The sequence below is a fragment of the Centropristis striata genome, chromosome 19, assembly GCF_030273125.1.
Source record: "Centropristis striata isolate RG_2023a ecotype Rhode Island chromosome 19, C.striata_1.0, whole genome shotgun sequence".
NCBI classification, from domain to species: domain Eukaryota; kingdom Metazoa; phylum Chordata; class Actinopteri; order Perciformes; family Serranidae; genus Centropristis; species Centropristis striata.
In genome coordinates this window covers 2,758,182-2,774,846 of record NC_081535.1, presented here as the reverse complement: position 1 = coordinate 2,774,846, position 16,665 = coordinate 2,758,182, and the positions used below count along the sequence as shown (strand labels likewise).

Sequence of the window (16,665 nt, the reverse complement as noted above, 5' to 3'; positions counted from 1 at the left end):
TATATTAACCCATAAGAACCCAGTCCCAGAAAGGAAAATTATGGGGGATATACCACAGACCAAGTGGACCACATAGAACACATTTATGATGTTTTTTTTTTTTTTATAAATACTACCCCTAAAGATCTGTGATGTGACATTGGGCGTTAATGGTATTTATGTTTCTAATATTACTGATTTTAAAATAAAAAAAACGAGACACATTTTCTGCTTACAGAAACACAAATTTGCCTTTTAATTTGCATCTCCACAACATTTATCAAAATTGTGACATTAATAGTGCTGTTTAACAAGAAATTATTTTTCAGATTCGTTTTTAATTAACAAAATAATAATAAATCAATAATAAATGCCTTTTTGTTTGCATCTCCATAACTTACATCAAAATTGTGACTTTAATGTGTTCAGGAAATATGGTCAGAACATGTTAAATGTAATAACAGGAAACTCTAATAACTGATTAGAATTGTTAAATGGTTTTAAACTAAGCCTCGTAACAAAAAATAAGAAGAGAATATAGAAGATTTAAAGTGTTTGTTACACGGGTGTCACCATTGGTTCTTATGGGTTAATCAAGCAGGAGTTTCCTTTAAAGAGACTGAAACTGTTGGTCAGATTTCTGTGTGTTTGCCAAACCATATGTGATGCATTTTAAACTGCTATATGTCTGATATTTTATTACATCTTCAAATTAATTCACAACATAACCTTTCAGCTCAGTCGTTTCATGTAGTTAGGTAGAAAATGATTGTTCTGTGAAAAGAGCAGCGTGTAAGCTTGAGTGGCATTTAGTGGTAAGATTGCAGATTACAGCGAACTGAAAAAAATTAGATCTTCTAATTCTGTCATAAATTCAGAGGTATTGTGCATTAAAAGAAGTCTACTGATAATGCAGGACTGGAAAAGTACAAGCAGAATATGACAGAAAGAACACTGCTCCTTCAGGTAACAGGTCGACCATTTAATACTACAGATACTGCTGATAACAATGATCATAATAAACCCTCTACTCGTATAGTTTTGCATAATCTTTACAAAGAGGTACAAATATAGCCTTCTAAAAATAGCCGACATGAAAAGGGAAACTGGCGGACAAATGAAACGAGCCGAGGCAACAGGTGTCTGGTGTTAAAAGAGGAACTGCTTCACCGTCCTTCTTTACAACATGTGATTTAAAAGGAACTAATTTGTCATTCTCAAAGAAAAACATGACAGTGAGGCAACGTCTGGAGCCACAAACACCTTGATGCTGCTCTTTATACAGCTGGAAAACTGTGGAGAGACCAAAGTACTCAACAGTATTACAGTCTTCTAGGAGAGACACAATATTTACCGGTGTTTTGATGGAGATTTTCAGTCCTGATTTTATATTGTTTTGAACTCATGTTATATTTGGATAATTATAATGCTGTGTAGATTGATATATTTGGATAATTATCCTGTTATTGTTCAAAAAGCTTTCTGGTGGTTGTGGGCAGTGGATGTTTAGGGGGAGGTAGCAGGTCAACAATAAATGCCTCATAGAAGAGGTTGACATAATCTGAAAGCTGTTTCTAAGAAGTTTTATAAGACATACGACAATTATTAAGAAAAAAATGGCAAATATCATTTAAGAACATTCTTAGGAACATCTTATTTTCTTTCTAAAGAAGTTTTATCTTAAGAACACTTTTGTCAATCTGGGGCCGGATTCTTAGGAACTTCCTAGTTTTCTCACTGCCCCCCAAAGAACTTCCATCTAATAATAATAAGGACATGGTTTCAGTAACTTTGTCTGCCTAAATAATGTGTTCATAGTGATTAATTAAGCAGTATCAAATACAACAGCTGCCTCCATGATTTATTAAGAGAACATTGTAGTGTAATCTATGAATAATGTCACATGTAACAGACTGAAAGGACATTTAATTATATTTCAACTGCCAAAATAACAAATTAGTCTAGGGCTAAACTAAATATTAAAAGAATGTAATAAATGTCATACAAATTTGTCCAAGTAAATCCATATAAAGATTTATCTTTCCACTGCAGCTGTTTTCAGACTGCTGAGGGCTTCTCTTAAAGGTGTGAAGAAATTTGAGAAGAAATTTGTTTTCAAGAAGAAAGTTATGAAAAAAAAGAAGAAAATATAAGAATTTCTTCATGAATACCAAATGTTAAAAAAAAAAAAAATATGAGCAGAGTTAAGAAAAAAGTGGCACTTAAGATTAATTTTTTCTTAAGAATGTTTTGTGAATCCGGCCCCAAATCTGCATAATTTTACCTGTGAGCAAAGAAAAAGGCCGTTATTGAGACCTTACTTTATCTCCAGTGTGTGTTTTTTGCTCTCGGGCCTCCAATCTACGAACCTACGAGTGATGTTTTTTTAACTCACCTTCTCCGATACCAGAGTTCAGCAACACTCCCCAGGAGAACCACATAGCAGACGATAAGGTGAGGGCGTCTTCTTCTTCTTCTTCACTGTTTACTTTAAATCTTCCAAACGGGCTAGAAGGAAGAGATTAGGAGGGTTGCAGGAGATAAAGTGAGAAATGAGAAAAACCTGTAGAAGGGAAGGAAAACCCTGGCGACCCCAGGCAGGAAGGGAAGGGAACTGAAGATGAGCGAGCAAAAGCAAAGAGGAAGACGAACTGGGAAAGAAAAGAGACAGAGACACAGTGACAGAGCGGTGGGATGGCTGGAGGCAATCTTCACCTCTGTCTGCCTCTGGTCCACACCGAGGGAAGATCTGCAGCTCAGGAGGGCATGTTTACACATGTACACACACACACACACACGTTCTCAGATTCGGTCGTGATTACACATAAACACACACATGGGCACACGCACACACACACACACACAGGTCCCCCTTGTACCTGAACCGGTCTAGTAGGTAAAGCATCACCGCCACCACATGCACCGAAAGACCCACCAACAGCCACAGTGTGCTTTGGAACGGCTGCATGAACGAGTCCAGAGTACTGCGAGGGATTTCCTGAAAACACACACCACAGCTGGTTATTCACTCATAATACACAACTTTTTTTAGCCAGATTTTCTGACCAGTTTTTGCTGTATAATTAGAAATTTTGTATGTTTTCTCCAACTGTTCCAAGCACACTTTCCACTGATACTTTAAGTAATTTTACTTCAGTAAGTTTGCAAAAAATGACCAAAAATAGATGTAAACATGACCAAAAAAGACACAAAATGACCAAAAATAGATGTAAAAATGACCAAAAAAGGACACAAAATGACCAAAAATAGATGTAAAAATGATCAAAAAAAACACAAAATGACCAAAAATAGATGTAAAAAAATGTTTTAAAAAAGAGACTTTTACTGAAGGAAGAGATCTGAATACTTTTTCCACCACTGACAATTTAGCACATCTCCTTAACCGTGTTTGAATTTCAGACACAGTACAATTTCAGTACAGTGTGTATGTGCCAACAGGCTAACAGTTAGCTCTGTAGCAGTACAGTGTGTATGTGCTAACAGGCTAACAGTTAGCTCTGTAGCAGTACAGTGTGTATGTCCTGCTGCTGCAATCGTGATTAATAATCATGATTACAATATTGATCAAAAATAATCATGATTGTCATTTTGGCCATACTTGTGCAGCCCTAGTATATATATATATATATATATATATATATATATATATATATATATATATATATATATAGCATTGGTCCACAGTCAGTTTGTGCAGTAGAAATCAAGTTACACAATAACAGTTGGTTGTATTATATTAGGGTTTTGGTATTTGGCATACAGAAGCTGCACAAGAGATAAAAACTGCCTTGAAGTTGAGAAGATTTCACATCTGAAAAATATACTTGCAACTCCCCAGAGATGATTTGATCATTAGAGCATTAACTGGTCTTAAAGGTGAGCACGTACCTTTTTAACGAGGATGGTGAGACCTTGATATTTAAAGGGTTTGGAGAACTCTATGTACTGGGCTCGTTCGTTGTTTATAGTCAGCGGGGCTACAATCATGTCAGCCAGGCCCCCCAGGAGCTCTCCCATCATGCCATTCCACTCTTTCTTGTTACTGTTGTTCACCTGAAGTCCCAGGAAAGAAAGGTGTTATTATGAGAATCAGCCATCAACCTGCTGTCGTCTAGACCACAGAGTGTTCCCGGGCTTGTAAGGATTTGGGTTAAGCCTGGTGGGGATTCAAGTACTCTCCATATCTTTGAAACTGGCTCTGTCTTACATAAGCAATCTGGCTCGTTTTCAGAGAAAATGATAAGATCGTGTGCTGAAGTAAAGTGTAGAATATCGTCTTCAGGCCTGCAGGACGACAGGCTTGTTCTGGGTTAGAGGTGAGTGATTGAACATTAAAAAAATGAGCTGAAACTTGTTATGAAGCTCTGAAAAGCTGCACATTCAGGTGATAATTCTTTCTAGGTTAAAAGACTCCTTTCATATTGTCAAAGTGATTTGAATTATAGCCTCTAAAGCTTTCGTGTGAATTATTGAGTACAGGAGAAATGATCATTCTCAAACAGACAGTTATGAAAAAACTATTGATCCATGGACTGAAATTATAATTCATCGATTACTTTTTATTCTTTTAAGTCCTTTTTCACTCAAACTCTGTTTTTAGATTGAGTTTTTATTACTATTTTATTGTTTTCATTGTTTTTATTTATAACTATATTTGTGTATGATTTTTTTTATTATATTTTAATAACTGTACAACACTTTGGTCAACTGAGGTTGTTTTTAAATGTCTATAAATAAACTTTGACTTGACTAAAAATCGCTCCATTCAGCCTAAACACACGTTACCATCAGACAGAATTGATTATTTTGCATTAGTAAACTTTAAGTTAGTGTATGAGTAGTATAACCACATTTTGAAACTAGACAACTATTTAGCACTGGTAACAAACCCAACATTAACACCAACGACAGTAGCACTTGTTAGCAAACTAGCCTAACCCTAACCCTACCCCTAATCCTAACTAACCCTACCCTAACTAACCCTAACCCTTTTATTAAAGAAAACCCCTCTCGTTTAAAGAACTTTTAAGAGAGATATATCGAATTGGTCCTCCTGTGCCCGTGCCCTCCGTAGCACTCTTTTAGAGTGCTGCGCTTTAACCCGAATCTAAACCCTACCCTCACCCTACCCTAAACCTATCCTAAACCCTACCCTAACCCTATCCTAAACCCTACCCTCACCCTACCCTAAACCCTACCCTAACCCTAACCCTAAACCTATCCTAAACCCTACCCTAACCCTATCCTAAAATATTTTTTATCAGCTTTTATTAAAGCATAACTATAAAAAGGAAATAAAAAGATTTTTATCTGCCTGATCCCCTGCGCCCGTGCCCCCCGTAGCACTCTCCAAGAGTGCTGCGTTTTAACAAAAACCTACCCTAAACCCTACCCTAACCCTAAACCTATCCTAAACCCTACCCTAACCCTAAACCTATCCTAAACCCTACCCTAACCCTATCCTAAACCCTACCCTCACCCTACCCTAAACCCTACCCTAACCCTAACCCTAAACCTATCCTAAACCCTACCCTAACCCTATCCTAAACCCTACCCTAACCCTAAACCTATCCTAAACCCTACCCTAACCCTAAACCTATCCTAAACCCTACCCTCACCCTACCCTAACCCTACCCTACCCCTACCCTAAACCCTACCCTAACCCTACCCTACCCTAACCCAATCCTAAACCCTACCCTAACCCTAACCCTAGCCCTAACCCAGCAACAGGGTCCTATGCTCCCTGGTATGTATTGCTACAGGGGAACATAGGACCCTTTTTGGGAAAAACGGGGAACATAGGACCTTTTTTCTAAAATCTTTTTTCCTTTGTTCCCAGAGCGGGGAACAAAGGACAATAGCAATTTTATGATGAGGGGCAGTTTCACCTGCTGGATATTTGTGGGTCTCTGTAGTAAGTGACATCACTACTGTTAGTGGAATAAAGTAAGAAGATTAAAAATATTCAAGTCACGTTAAGTATTGCATTGAATGTGAGGTAATGCGTGCAACCTGCGCCTGGTGCTAAAATACGAGATATATGGCAATGAGAATGTAAAAAAACTGACCCTCTCCTGAGTTCCGAACTTCCCATCAGCCACCAGGTGCACCTCATAGGTGAAGTTCATGGTCATAGCCAACTTGATAAGGAGGTCGATACAGAATCCGTAACAACATTGGGGTACAATTGGGCGTCCTGTAACAAAACCAGCATCAGTTAAGAGTTACAATCATTCTTAAAGGAAACACGATTTTAGTTTTTTTTAATCCAAAGGCGGCGCATGTAGACTGAACAGAATGCGTGACAGAGTGCACTGCAGACGACCACACACAGTCACACCAGCATCCAGACCAAGCATGTCCCAGCATCCCGACCAGCACTCATTCTGAATGGCACACTCAGCTACATGCATACATATATAGATACCTACTGCATATATATGTATGCATCTCCAGTGGGTGTTTGGCGGGTGCAGTAAAAGCACAGTGATAATGGAAACGTCCCTGATAGGTTACCTGGGATGGTCTCATTGGGCCCAGTGCAGATAACCTTTTTAATTAAGACTCCATTTAATGTCATTTCCTCCTTGCATGTTCCATCCGGCTGAGTGGGTTTCACATACACAAATGGCTCCTGGTGTATTGTCACTATCTACAACAGACGGGACAGAAAGCTGTTTATCACATAGTCAGAGCTGGAACCGTTTCGATCCCGAGGGACTTCAAAAAAAGAGAGAGAGAGAAAGAGAGAGAGAGAGAGAGAAAAAAAACACTTGGAAAAACCCGGCGGATACACAAATACCCATGTACAAACTCCCAGATACACATGGACACAAAGACACACGGATGAATGTAAAAGTAACTGACAAGGATACAGATGAGAGGTTGTTTGCAGGACAAATCTGAAGAGATAAAAGTCAGAGCAAATATATCATTTCTGCCTTTATGAGCATGGATTATCTTCACTCCCCCCATGAGGAACAAGTGTCAGCGTACTGTCCAACACGAGTATATATCAGCCGCCGTCCCGACTCGATCTGTGGAGACAAGAACGTCACGTTGCAGCAGCAAAGTGAGCGAGCCTACCTTTAATCGAGTGGACATCTGGAAGCCCTGTGGTTTCTCAGTCTCTCCTCCGGGCCAGATGATCTTCCGCTGATTGTTCATCACCACCTGCAGGCATATATATACAGTATCATAGGTGAGAGCTGACAGAAGGCCTGCTGCTGATGAGGCTGCAGCTTCACTAATGACTCAGCTTTAAATAAGCACACCTCAGCGCTTCTTTTATTACTTCATCAACCTCTGACTTACACCGGAGGCTCTCAGGATCTTATTATTATTATTATCACACCTATCAGCAGCCAACTCAAGTGCTCACAGTCCTTTCTATTAGCTGTGTTTTCTTGCCTGGCCCATTTAAATATTAACTGAAAATGTGTTATAATAGGGCAAGAATTATCTCAACAATATACAGGCACAGCTTTGTAATTTACACTACAGGCCAAAAGTTTGGAAGCAAGATCAAATTTGTACACAAAAAGATCATAGTTTCATTGCTATACTTTGCAACAAAATAAAGGTGATTATTATATAAAGAGTCACTTATTAGAACACATTTTGACTCGGTCTTTGGGTTTTTATTGCTTAGACTTTGTGTTTCCTTCTTTCCTTAATGCATAAATCTGTTTCTTTACTCAGCTGCTTCAGTTTGATCCATTTCTGTGGTAGTTTGTCAGAGATATGAACACAGTTGAGATTTATTGGGATTTTTGGATCCAAACTCTCAAAAGACAAAGAGCTAAAGTGAATAATGCAAACTGTGATTTGTTTTTTACTTTTGCACTGAGCAATGGTCTGATAACATCAATGTTTACCTAAAGGTCAATGGAGGAAAATGGTTAAATTCAATAAAGGTAAAGTCTGATCATGTAGTAAACACATCCAGAAATACAAAGAATACACACTGGTTTTTAAGAAAGACATTGTGAACAGAACATTTAAAATGCTTCCAAACTTTTGGCCTGAAGTGTATCTGAGAAATTAACAATTTGTAATTTGTTATTTGTTCTCCCTTAAGCCCTATATTATACCCAGAACTCATTAAATATATTACTGGATTTAATGTGCAGCTCCTGCTCTCCATTTAGAGTTGAATGCAGTTAACAGTGGACAAATGACTCTCCCCTGAAGCATGATCGCATTAAAAGTTACAGGATGCTACAGCAGCCTATTCTAACAAAAATAAACTGATAACTTGAAATACCCTAAATCTTTGTTTATGCTGACTTCTAACGGTTTAATTTTCCACCAGACATGTAAAGGCTTTTGTCAGTGATTAAACAGACTGAGAGAGGATGTTACATTTACATCCACATTTATTAAACATATTTGATAAACCCTCTAATTCACTATGACAGACTGTGGCAGTCAGATGTTAGTTTTGGCTGACCTACACTGTTTCTGAGCTGCCCTACATTAAACTGCACTCACAATAGATAGAAAATTGGAGCTTCATGTCCAGAAAGAATGAAAGAAAAAAGATGTACATGGAGTAGAAAGGACAAACACATGAGCAGTGAGTATAAACGAGGGGAATCATGAGTTAATAATAAACTAATAATTGTTACACAGGTTCACCTGTGTTCCGTTGTATATCCCGACTTGAATGAGTCGACTCTTCTGGTAGTTGAGGATACTGTAATGGGCGTACTTCCTGTCTCCGTCGTCATTGAACTCTACGCGTCCTGTCAGGCCCTCTGGGTATTTGGAGGACATCAGCACCCTGAGGCGAACAAACGGAAAAGGATTATTTGCGTGAATGAGCAAACATGTGTCCATGCATGGCTATCGTGTGACACCTATTAGGAGAGTCATAGAGCGTTTTACACTGTGTCGTCGGGCAGAAAACACTCTCAGCTCAGTGAGACGCAGAGCTGTTGGCTGTGGGTGGTGAGCTGTGATCATATCTGCTGTTTTTGGCATCGCATCTGTTTGGAAGCGCCGCATTTATTCTTTATTATGCGGCTGAGAAAACCACCCTAAGTGGGTCAGGAGGAACTCACTTGTCACTTGGAAGTGACAAATATAGTCATTTCTGGTACATTCTGGGGAAAAAACTGATAAACATGTCATTCTCTAGGGCACCTTTTGGGTCAAAACTGACAAAAAAGGTGGAAAACATTTAGGGACTGAGGGGAACTGCAGAGTAGGGTTGTCAAAAGTATCGATACTCAAAAAAGTATCAATACTAAAATGTATCCGTATACGATACTCATTTTCAAAAGTATCATGTTATTATTAGCCATTAGCTGCAGCTAGCAATTAAAGGCTGACATCACATTAATGATTATAAACAACGTAAATAAATAAATAAATCAGGCACGTAGTATGCCCATATTACATTAATTGACACAGTGTCAGTATACATAAGCATAGAGTTAATAAGTTTACATAAATATTGGTGACTGAAAAGTGTTATTGGGCTTAGCGGGCTTCATTTTATCATCATATCTATCTAATGAAACTATCTTATGAAAACAGATCTAAGGAATCCATTTGGTAAAAATCATGCCAGGATATCATATCAGGAAGTTGACGTAATACGGTGCAAAGTGAGCCTATTTTTAAAAAATGGCTGCCACAGCAACCAGGGTCTGAGTTTGTGATGGTTCAATATCCAGTTTTGTTCCCAATATATTTATCAACACATCTGCCAAATTTGGTGCTTTTATCCCAAAATGAACAACTGGTATGATATATTTAATTCATGCCGCCCCACTACTGTCTGCTTTATCATAATATTATAATAACTGAACCAGAACATGACTAAACAAACCTTAGATTTTGATAACTTTTATCACCTATTATATGTGTATTGGAGCTTACCGTTTAAAGAGCGGCCCTGTTTTCCAGATGTTGGTGTTGCCCACACATCCTCTGGGGGGTTCTGTGATGTTCTCCTTCTCAAAGAGCTCCTGGATGGACTGGGCCACCACAGCCACCGCGTCATTGATATGTGCCGACTCATTCTTCCCGTTGATGAGCTGGAGGCCGATCAGACCTGAGACCAGCCAACAACAGAAACATAATCACCAACCTGAGCCAAGCACAGCCTTCTCTGGAGCCTTTTGCAATGCACAAAGTGGATAAAAAACTTATAGGGCCTCCGGTTTAGACATCCTGAATAAAGGTCAGACATCAGCTGCATGATCCATCTTCACCACCGGTTAGTCTCAGGGAAGAAAACTCCAGAAATATATAAAATATCTAGTGGTTTATAAGAGGAGGCAGCGGGATAAAATGGATCATTTTGCTGATGCTGTCACTCATGACCTTTTCACAGCATGTGTAAAGAGTCCCTTGAAGTTGGATCTTTTTTTTATTTTTATATCTGCCCTAGCAGCTAAGGTTTAGGGCAGTGATTCCCAACCGGGGGGGTGCCAAAGATCCACGGGGGGTCGCAAAGCCCTCTTGATTTTAAGGTTTCTAATAAATATAATGGGTAAAATATATACATCTATACCTATAAATTTGGGGAAAAAAAGCCAATCTACAAGCTCTCAACACATGGCGAGGCTTCATGCTAGTTTGAATGTCTGCTTTTTTCAACAGTACCGGTAAGTTATTTGCATATACACTGTAAAAAAAATTCTGTTGCTTTTACAGAAAAAAACTGTCAGCTGTGGTTGCCAGAATAATTCTGCAAAAAATACAGTACAAATGTAAATAACTTTACAGAACAACTTGTAAATTTTACTGGTATTCAGTGTACAATAAAAAATAACTGAATGTTAATTTACTGGTATTCAATGCACAATAAATAAGCAAAATCTGCATGTAAATTTTGCATAAATAATTAATATAAAAGCTGCATCATCCTGTTAAATTAGCAATAAAGGACGCTATAATTTACAACTTTAAAATGTATTTTTTTGTTTTTAAATTACTACAGTTTTAGGATGTTGAGGATGTTGACATATGTACTGTATTTTTTAAATACAATATTCTAGTAACCACAGCTGCCACAGCTGTTTTCTTCTGTAAAAACAACGGGACATTTTTACAGTGTACGTGTAAATTCCACACAAACACACAAAGTCCACACAAACTTGGTGTCCCGTAAAAGCAGAAACTACACTGATTACAAAGATATGTGTCACACGCCAAAGTTTACAATGGTAAGAATGTGGGTCCCTCAAGAAAAAGGTTGGGAATCACTGGTTTAGGGAATGAGCACAGGCATTATTAGTGTTAGGAAAAAACAGAAACTACCATCAGAATTCAACTCAATTTAAAAACAAAGCAACAATCCAACTTCAGCTAAGTTTTCTGATTGCAACCAGGTCCGACAACCCTCGCGGTGTAACATGGACACGGACAGGACAACAGACGCTCTGCAGGGGTTGGTTGGTGTTAGAGTGCCTGAGGAGGGGAAGACTTGACGTTTTGTGACCACAAAGTGATAAAATATTGTGAGATACTTGTGCGAAAAAATCCAGGGATAGAGACATTAAAAAAAAGGCTGTTGTAGCTTACCAGTCTACCAGTAAAGTGTTGCAAAACTCTCCTTTTGTAATTCATTTGTAGAAATCAGGGCATTAATATGGCAGAATAGCACAATGGATTTACTTTTATTAAACTAAAAGTGTTCCGCGACACACAGCACATTTAAACCTTTAAACACTTGATGCTTAAACGTTTAAACGCTCAACACACAACAAGCATTCACACACAGTTAACCCTTAATAGGACACTCATTGAAATACTTGCAAATTACGAATTTCAACCCTAGAGAATTTTTGAGGTTATTACATACATACGGACCCGGGGCAGGGGGGGAATATTTTGAGAAAAAAGTTGCAAATTTATGACCAAAAAATCTCAAATTAATGGTAAATAAGTAGACAAGATTAAAGTGGCGAATCTACGAGAAAAAAATGTGCAGATTTATTAGATTTAAAGTAGTGAAACTGCGAGAAAAAGTTTTTTCTTTTCCACTTTTTTCTCGTAAATATGCGACTTTTTTCACTTTAATCTAGTAAATTTGCAACTTTTTCTCATTGAAGAATAACTCTGTTTGTACGACTGTTTCCTGCAGATTTTTTTTCTAAATTTTTAATTTTTACATTGGAGGTCCAGGTCCATAAAGTTATTATTATATTATTATCCTACTGATTGGTCAGATGTCGTGGGGTCACCATCAGATAGACATGGGGTCACCATCAGATAGACATGGTGTCACCATCAGATAGACATGGAGTCACCATCAGATAGACATGGTGTCACCATCAGATAGACATGGAGTCACCATCAGATAGACATTGGGACACCATCAGATAGAAATGGGGTCACCATCAGATAGACATGGGGTCACCATCAGATAGACATGGGGACACCATTTGTTATCCACTGAAGTTACCAAATCTAGTTTTTCGCCAATCTACAAGCGAAAATTTGCAACTTTTTCTCATTGAAGAATAACTCTGTTTGTACGACTGTTTCCTGCAGATTTTTTTTCTAAATTTTTTATTTTTACATTGGAGGTCCAGGTCCATAAAGTTATTATTATATTATTATCCTACTGATTGATCAGATGTCGTGGGGTCACCGTCAGATAGACATGGGGTCACCATCAGATAGACATGGTGTCACCATTAGATAGACATGGGGTCACCATCAGATAGACATGGGGACACCATCAGATAGACATTGGGTCACCATCAGATAGACATGGGGACACCATCAGATAGACATGGGGTCACCATCAGATAGACATGGGGACACCATCAGATAGACATGGGGTCACCATCAGATAGACATGGGGACACCATCAGATAGACATGGGGTCACCATCAGATAGACATGGGGACACCATCAGATAGACATGGGGTCACCATAAGATAGACATGGGGTCACCATCAGATAGACATGGGGACACCATCAGATAGACATGGGGTCACCATCAGATAGACATGGGGTCACCATCAGATAGACATGGGGACACCATCAGATAGACATGGGGACACCATCAGATAGACATGGGGTCACCATCAGATAGACATGGGGACACCATTTGTTATCCACTGAAGTTACCAAATCTAGTTTTTCGCCCGATAAAGGGTTAATCATGTAATCATCCACCGTTAACTGGTTAATCCCTCTATAATCCTGTGTGTGTGATGCTCTACGGCCACTGAGTGGAAGCCGTGGGTTAGTTTTCCACAGATCTACGTACCGTCTGGCGCCTCGGTCAGGGCTTTACCCGACATCTCCCGCTCGCCCACCAGCCACACGTACCCCGAGCCGGTCATGTTGAGGAAGCGGGCAGCCTTGTACACTGCAGCAGCGTCCTCCTCACTGGACAAAAGATTTATTTTTTTGTTTTTTTTTAAACCAAAAGCATGATTAATGAAAGTGAAAGGAAGAGATTTGTGTTCATTTGGTCATTTCGTGTCTTTTTTTAGTCATTTTGTATCTTTTTTTGGTCATTTTGTGTCTTTTTGTAGTCATTTTGTGTCTTTTTTTGTCATTTTGTTTCTTTTTTGGGTCATTTTGTGTCTTTTTTAGTAATTTTGTGACTATTTTAGTCATTGTGTGTCTTTTTTGGTCATTTCGTGTCTTTTTTTAGACATTTTGTGTCTTTTTTTGGTCATTTTGTGTCTTTTACAGTAGGGCTCCACGCTGCTTTGTTTTCTAGTCTCGATGTCATGAAGAAGTCTGGATTTGGAGCATGTTTTGGAGCCTCCAGAGGGTTAAATTGATGCAGTATTTGTGTTTTAAGATCTCACCTTGCCGACAGGATGATGACTCGGGCCTCCAGCTCTTTGGCCTCCAGCAGCAGGGCAGTTAAGTTAGTCTCCTGGCTGAACTGGAGGACTTTCTCTGCCTGTGATCAGGGCATAAGAAAGGTCAAGCCAGCTACTTTTTCGCTACCTCAGACACCATGCTGCCTTTTACCTGTTCTTGCTCTGAGCTTGAGTCGATTTAGTTTGAAAACGGGAGACAGAGATTAAAAAGGAAAGAAGCGATCCAGGGGAACCGGCTGAACTAAAAAAATAAAAATAAAAAAAAAAGCTTGAAGGGAAAAAAAACTTTTGCATTTGTTCGCATGCAAACTGAGGGTTATCAAGGCTCCAAAGAAGGACGTGCATGTGTTAGGTAGGGGGGAAGAAGAAGGTCAATGCAACCAGTAACTAAAAACGGGTGAAGAGGGGGGTGAGGGGGACGTTTTCCCCCAACAAAAAAACTGCTGAAAACTAGGGAAAGTGCTACAGAACAGGAGGAAGTAGCATCGGGGAAACGGTTTTGTCCCACACTACCGGTTCTCCACAAAGGAATGGACTTGCAAACTCTTTTTTTTTGTGTGTGTGAGTATGTGTGTTCTGAGTTCATGCATTCCTTTATTGAAGGAGAAAATGAAAATGATAAAAGCGGGGGCGCTGTTCACTGAAACTCTTTTTCTTGAATGACCGAAAATTATAGATTTTTCATACCAAAATCATTCTTTCATTTAAATCATAGGGAAATGTCTCAAAGTAAAAAATAGAAAGAAAACACGTGCTACCAAGAGAGAGGAACATTTCTGGGTCGGCTGGTGACTGGTTTGGGCTGGTTTCTAGTTGCTACGTTTGGAAAGTTGGTGGGCGGCGTGCATTGACCATGCAAATATACCTTAGGTCCTCGCTTGTTGTCATAGGACAGTTGGTCGAGGTTTTCATAGTTCCTTTTTTTATTCTGATGAGTAATGTGCACAGAGAAAATATGCAGACACAGAAAAATATTATAAACAGTTGAAAATGGAGGGCAGTAAAGCATTCCAACAAATCTCCACTTTTCTGCTTCAAATTGGGAGCTTTAACCGTGGGGCTTGCAAAACATCAGAGTCGACCACTTTGGAAGAAAAAATAATGCAGAAATCATGGAAGTTAAACAGTGTTGAGGATCAGGGAAATGTGTTTATTGGATTCAATGCATGAGAATGAATGAGGCTGGAAGCGTTAAAGCAATAATCAATAATCACACTGCAAAAAAAGGTATGTCTAAAAGCCAGATAAAACAGTAAATCTGAGGGAAATGATCTTGCTGCATGGACAGATAATTTACCTTGACTAGAAGAAATCTAGAAATAAGCATGTTGAACGCTTAAAATAAGAAATTAACTCTTAAAACAAGATAAATTATTTACATTTAGAATTATCAAACACTTCTAAATCTAATTTTTTTTTATCTTGGTAAGAAACAAATAATTTGCAGTGCACTCTCCAGCTTTAATTTATCTGGTTTTAAGAGTTAATTTCTTATTTTAAGTGTCCAACATGCTTATTTCTAGATTTAATAATCTTAATTTAATAAATCTTGTCAAGGTAAATTATCTGTCCATGCAGCAAGATCATTTCCCTCAGATTTACTGTTTTATCTGGTTTTTAGACTAAACACCTTTTCTGCAGTGTAGTAGCTATCTGGTTAGCTTCTTCTTCACCATACTGGACACAAAATTAACTGTAACAAACAAACATGGCCGCCAATGAACGCCATCAGATTTTTTAACACTACACCAACACAAAGTCCACAGTATGATCAGGTTTTTGGTGCCTTAAAAAATATTTAGAGATCATTAAAATGTTATGATATGGAAACTTGCTGACCATGTGTTGAGATGTTTTCCACTGGTGAGATCACAAAGCTCAAAGAAAGCGCAAATGTTGTTTCTAAGGATTTATTTCTGGTGATAAATATTCAAATGTTACTACTGTAACTATAATTATTGATTCAAATGTGTAGCTAAATGTAGTGGAGTAAAAAGTTCAACTTTTGTCTCTAAATGTAGTGGAATAGAAGTATGAAATTACATAAAATGTATATACTCAAGTAAAGTAAAACTACCTCATAATTGTACTTGAGTAAATGTACTTAGTTAATTTCCATCAGTGGTTACTGAGCAGTATGAACTAGATTAGGACTCCCGAGGCGTCACCATTTTGGATCCCAGTCCATTTCTGTGAGAGGAAACACTCTGATCCCTCAGACTAGCAGCCATTTTACAGGAAAACACATCATGTTTCTGCTCCACAGAGTTTCTTCCACAGCTGGATTCACACGTCACACCTCACTGACTCTGATCTCTGTTCTCTGCCTCCACACAGCTGATGGTGTCCGCAACGAGCTGACACTCATATTCACAACCGTTAACCTCCAAGTAGTTACCATTCACTCAGAAAATCACTCAAAATAAGAGATTTATGCATCTTCAGTGTGCACACTGCAAAAAAGGTGTGTCTAAAAACCAGATCAAACAGTAAATCTGAGGGAAATGATCTTGCTGCATGGACAGATAATTTACCTTGACAAGATTTCTTAAATTAAGATTGTTCAATCTAGAAATAAGCATGTTGAACACTTAAAATAAGAAAATTATTCTTAAAAACATAAATTAAAGCTGCCAGCAGTGATGAACTGGCCCGAGCAGAGTGACCTGGTTCTTACCAAGATTTATAAAAAGTTTTTGTGTCTTTTTTGTGTTTTTTTGTCTTTTTGTATCTTCTTTTGGTGATTTCATATCTTTTTGTGTCTTTTTTTTTTTTTTTTACATCTTTTGTTTGTTTTTGGTCTTTTTGTGTCTTTTTTTGGTCATTTTATGTCTTTTCACATCTTCTTTTGGTCACA

At 38.3% G+C, this 16,665-nt stretch overlaps 1 protein-coding gene across 9 annotated transcripts in view; it reads right to left on the bottom strand.

Moving 5' to 3' along the window:
- grin1a (glutamate receptor, ionotropic, N-methyl D-aspartate 1a) overlaps positions 1-16,665 on the bottom strand; it is a 61,307-nt gene that overhangs the window by 26,567 nt on the left and 18,075 nt on the right. For 4 of the 9 annotated variants that reach the window (XM_059357434.1, XM_059357438.1, XM_059357441.1 and 1 more), the window contains exons 4-14: positions 14,674-14,736; positions 13,791-13,888; positions 13,238-13,359; positions 9,889-10,063; positions 8,641-8,785; positions 7,087-7,173; positions 6,508-6,652; positions 6,069-6,199; positions 3,889-4,053; positions 2,859-2,977; positions 2,375-2,487 (exon numbers count right to left, since the gene is read on the bottom strand). In XM_059357434.1, coding sequence (XP_059213417.1) covers positions 2,375-2,487; positions 2,859-2,977; positions 3,889-4,053; positions 6,069-6,199; positions 6,508-6,652; positions 7,087-7,173; positions 8,641-8,785; positions 9,889-10,063; positions 13,238-13,359; positions 13,791-13,888; positions 14,674-14,736 — 1,363 coding nt within the window. The remainder of the gene's footprint in view (positions 1-2,374; positions 2,488-2,858; positions 2,978-3,888; positions 4,054-6,068; positions 6,200-6,507; positions 6,653-7,086; positions 7,174-8,640; positions 8,786-9,888; positions 10,064-13,237; positions 13,360-13,790; positions 13,889-14,673; positions 14,737-16,665) is intronic. The other 5 variants (XM_059357435.1, XM_059357440.1, XM_059357437.1 and 2 more) reach the window with 3 other exon arrangements.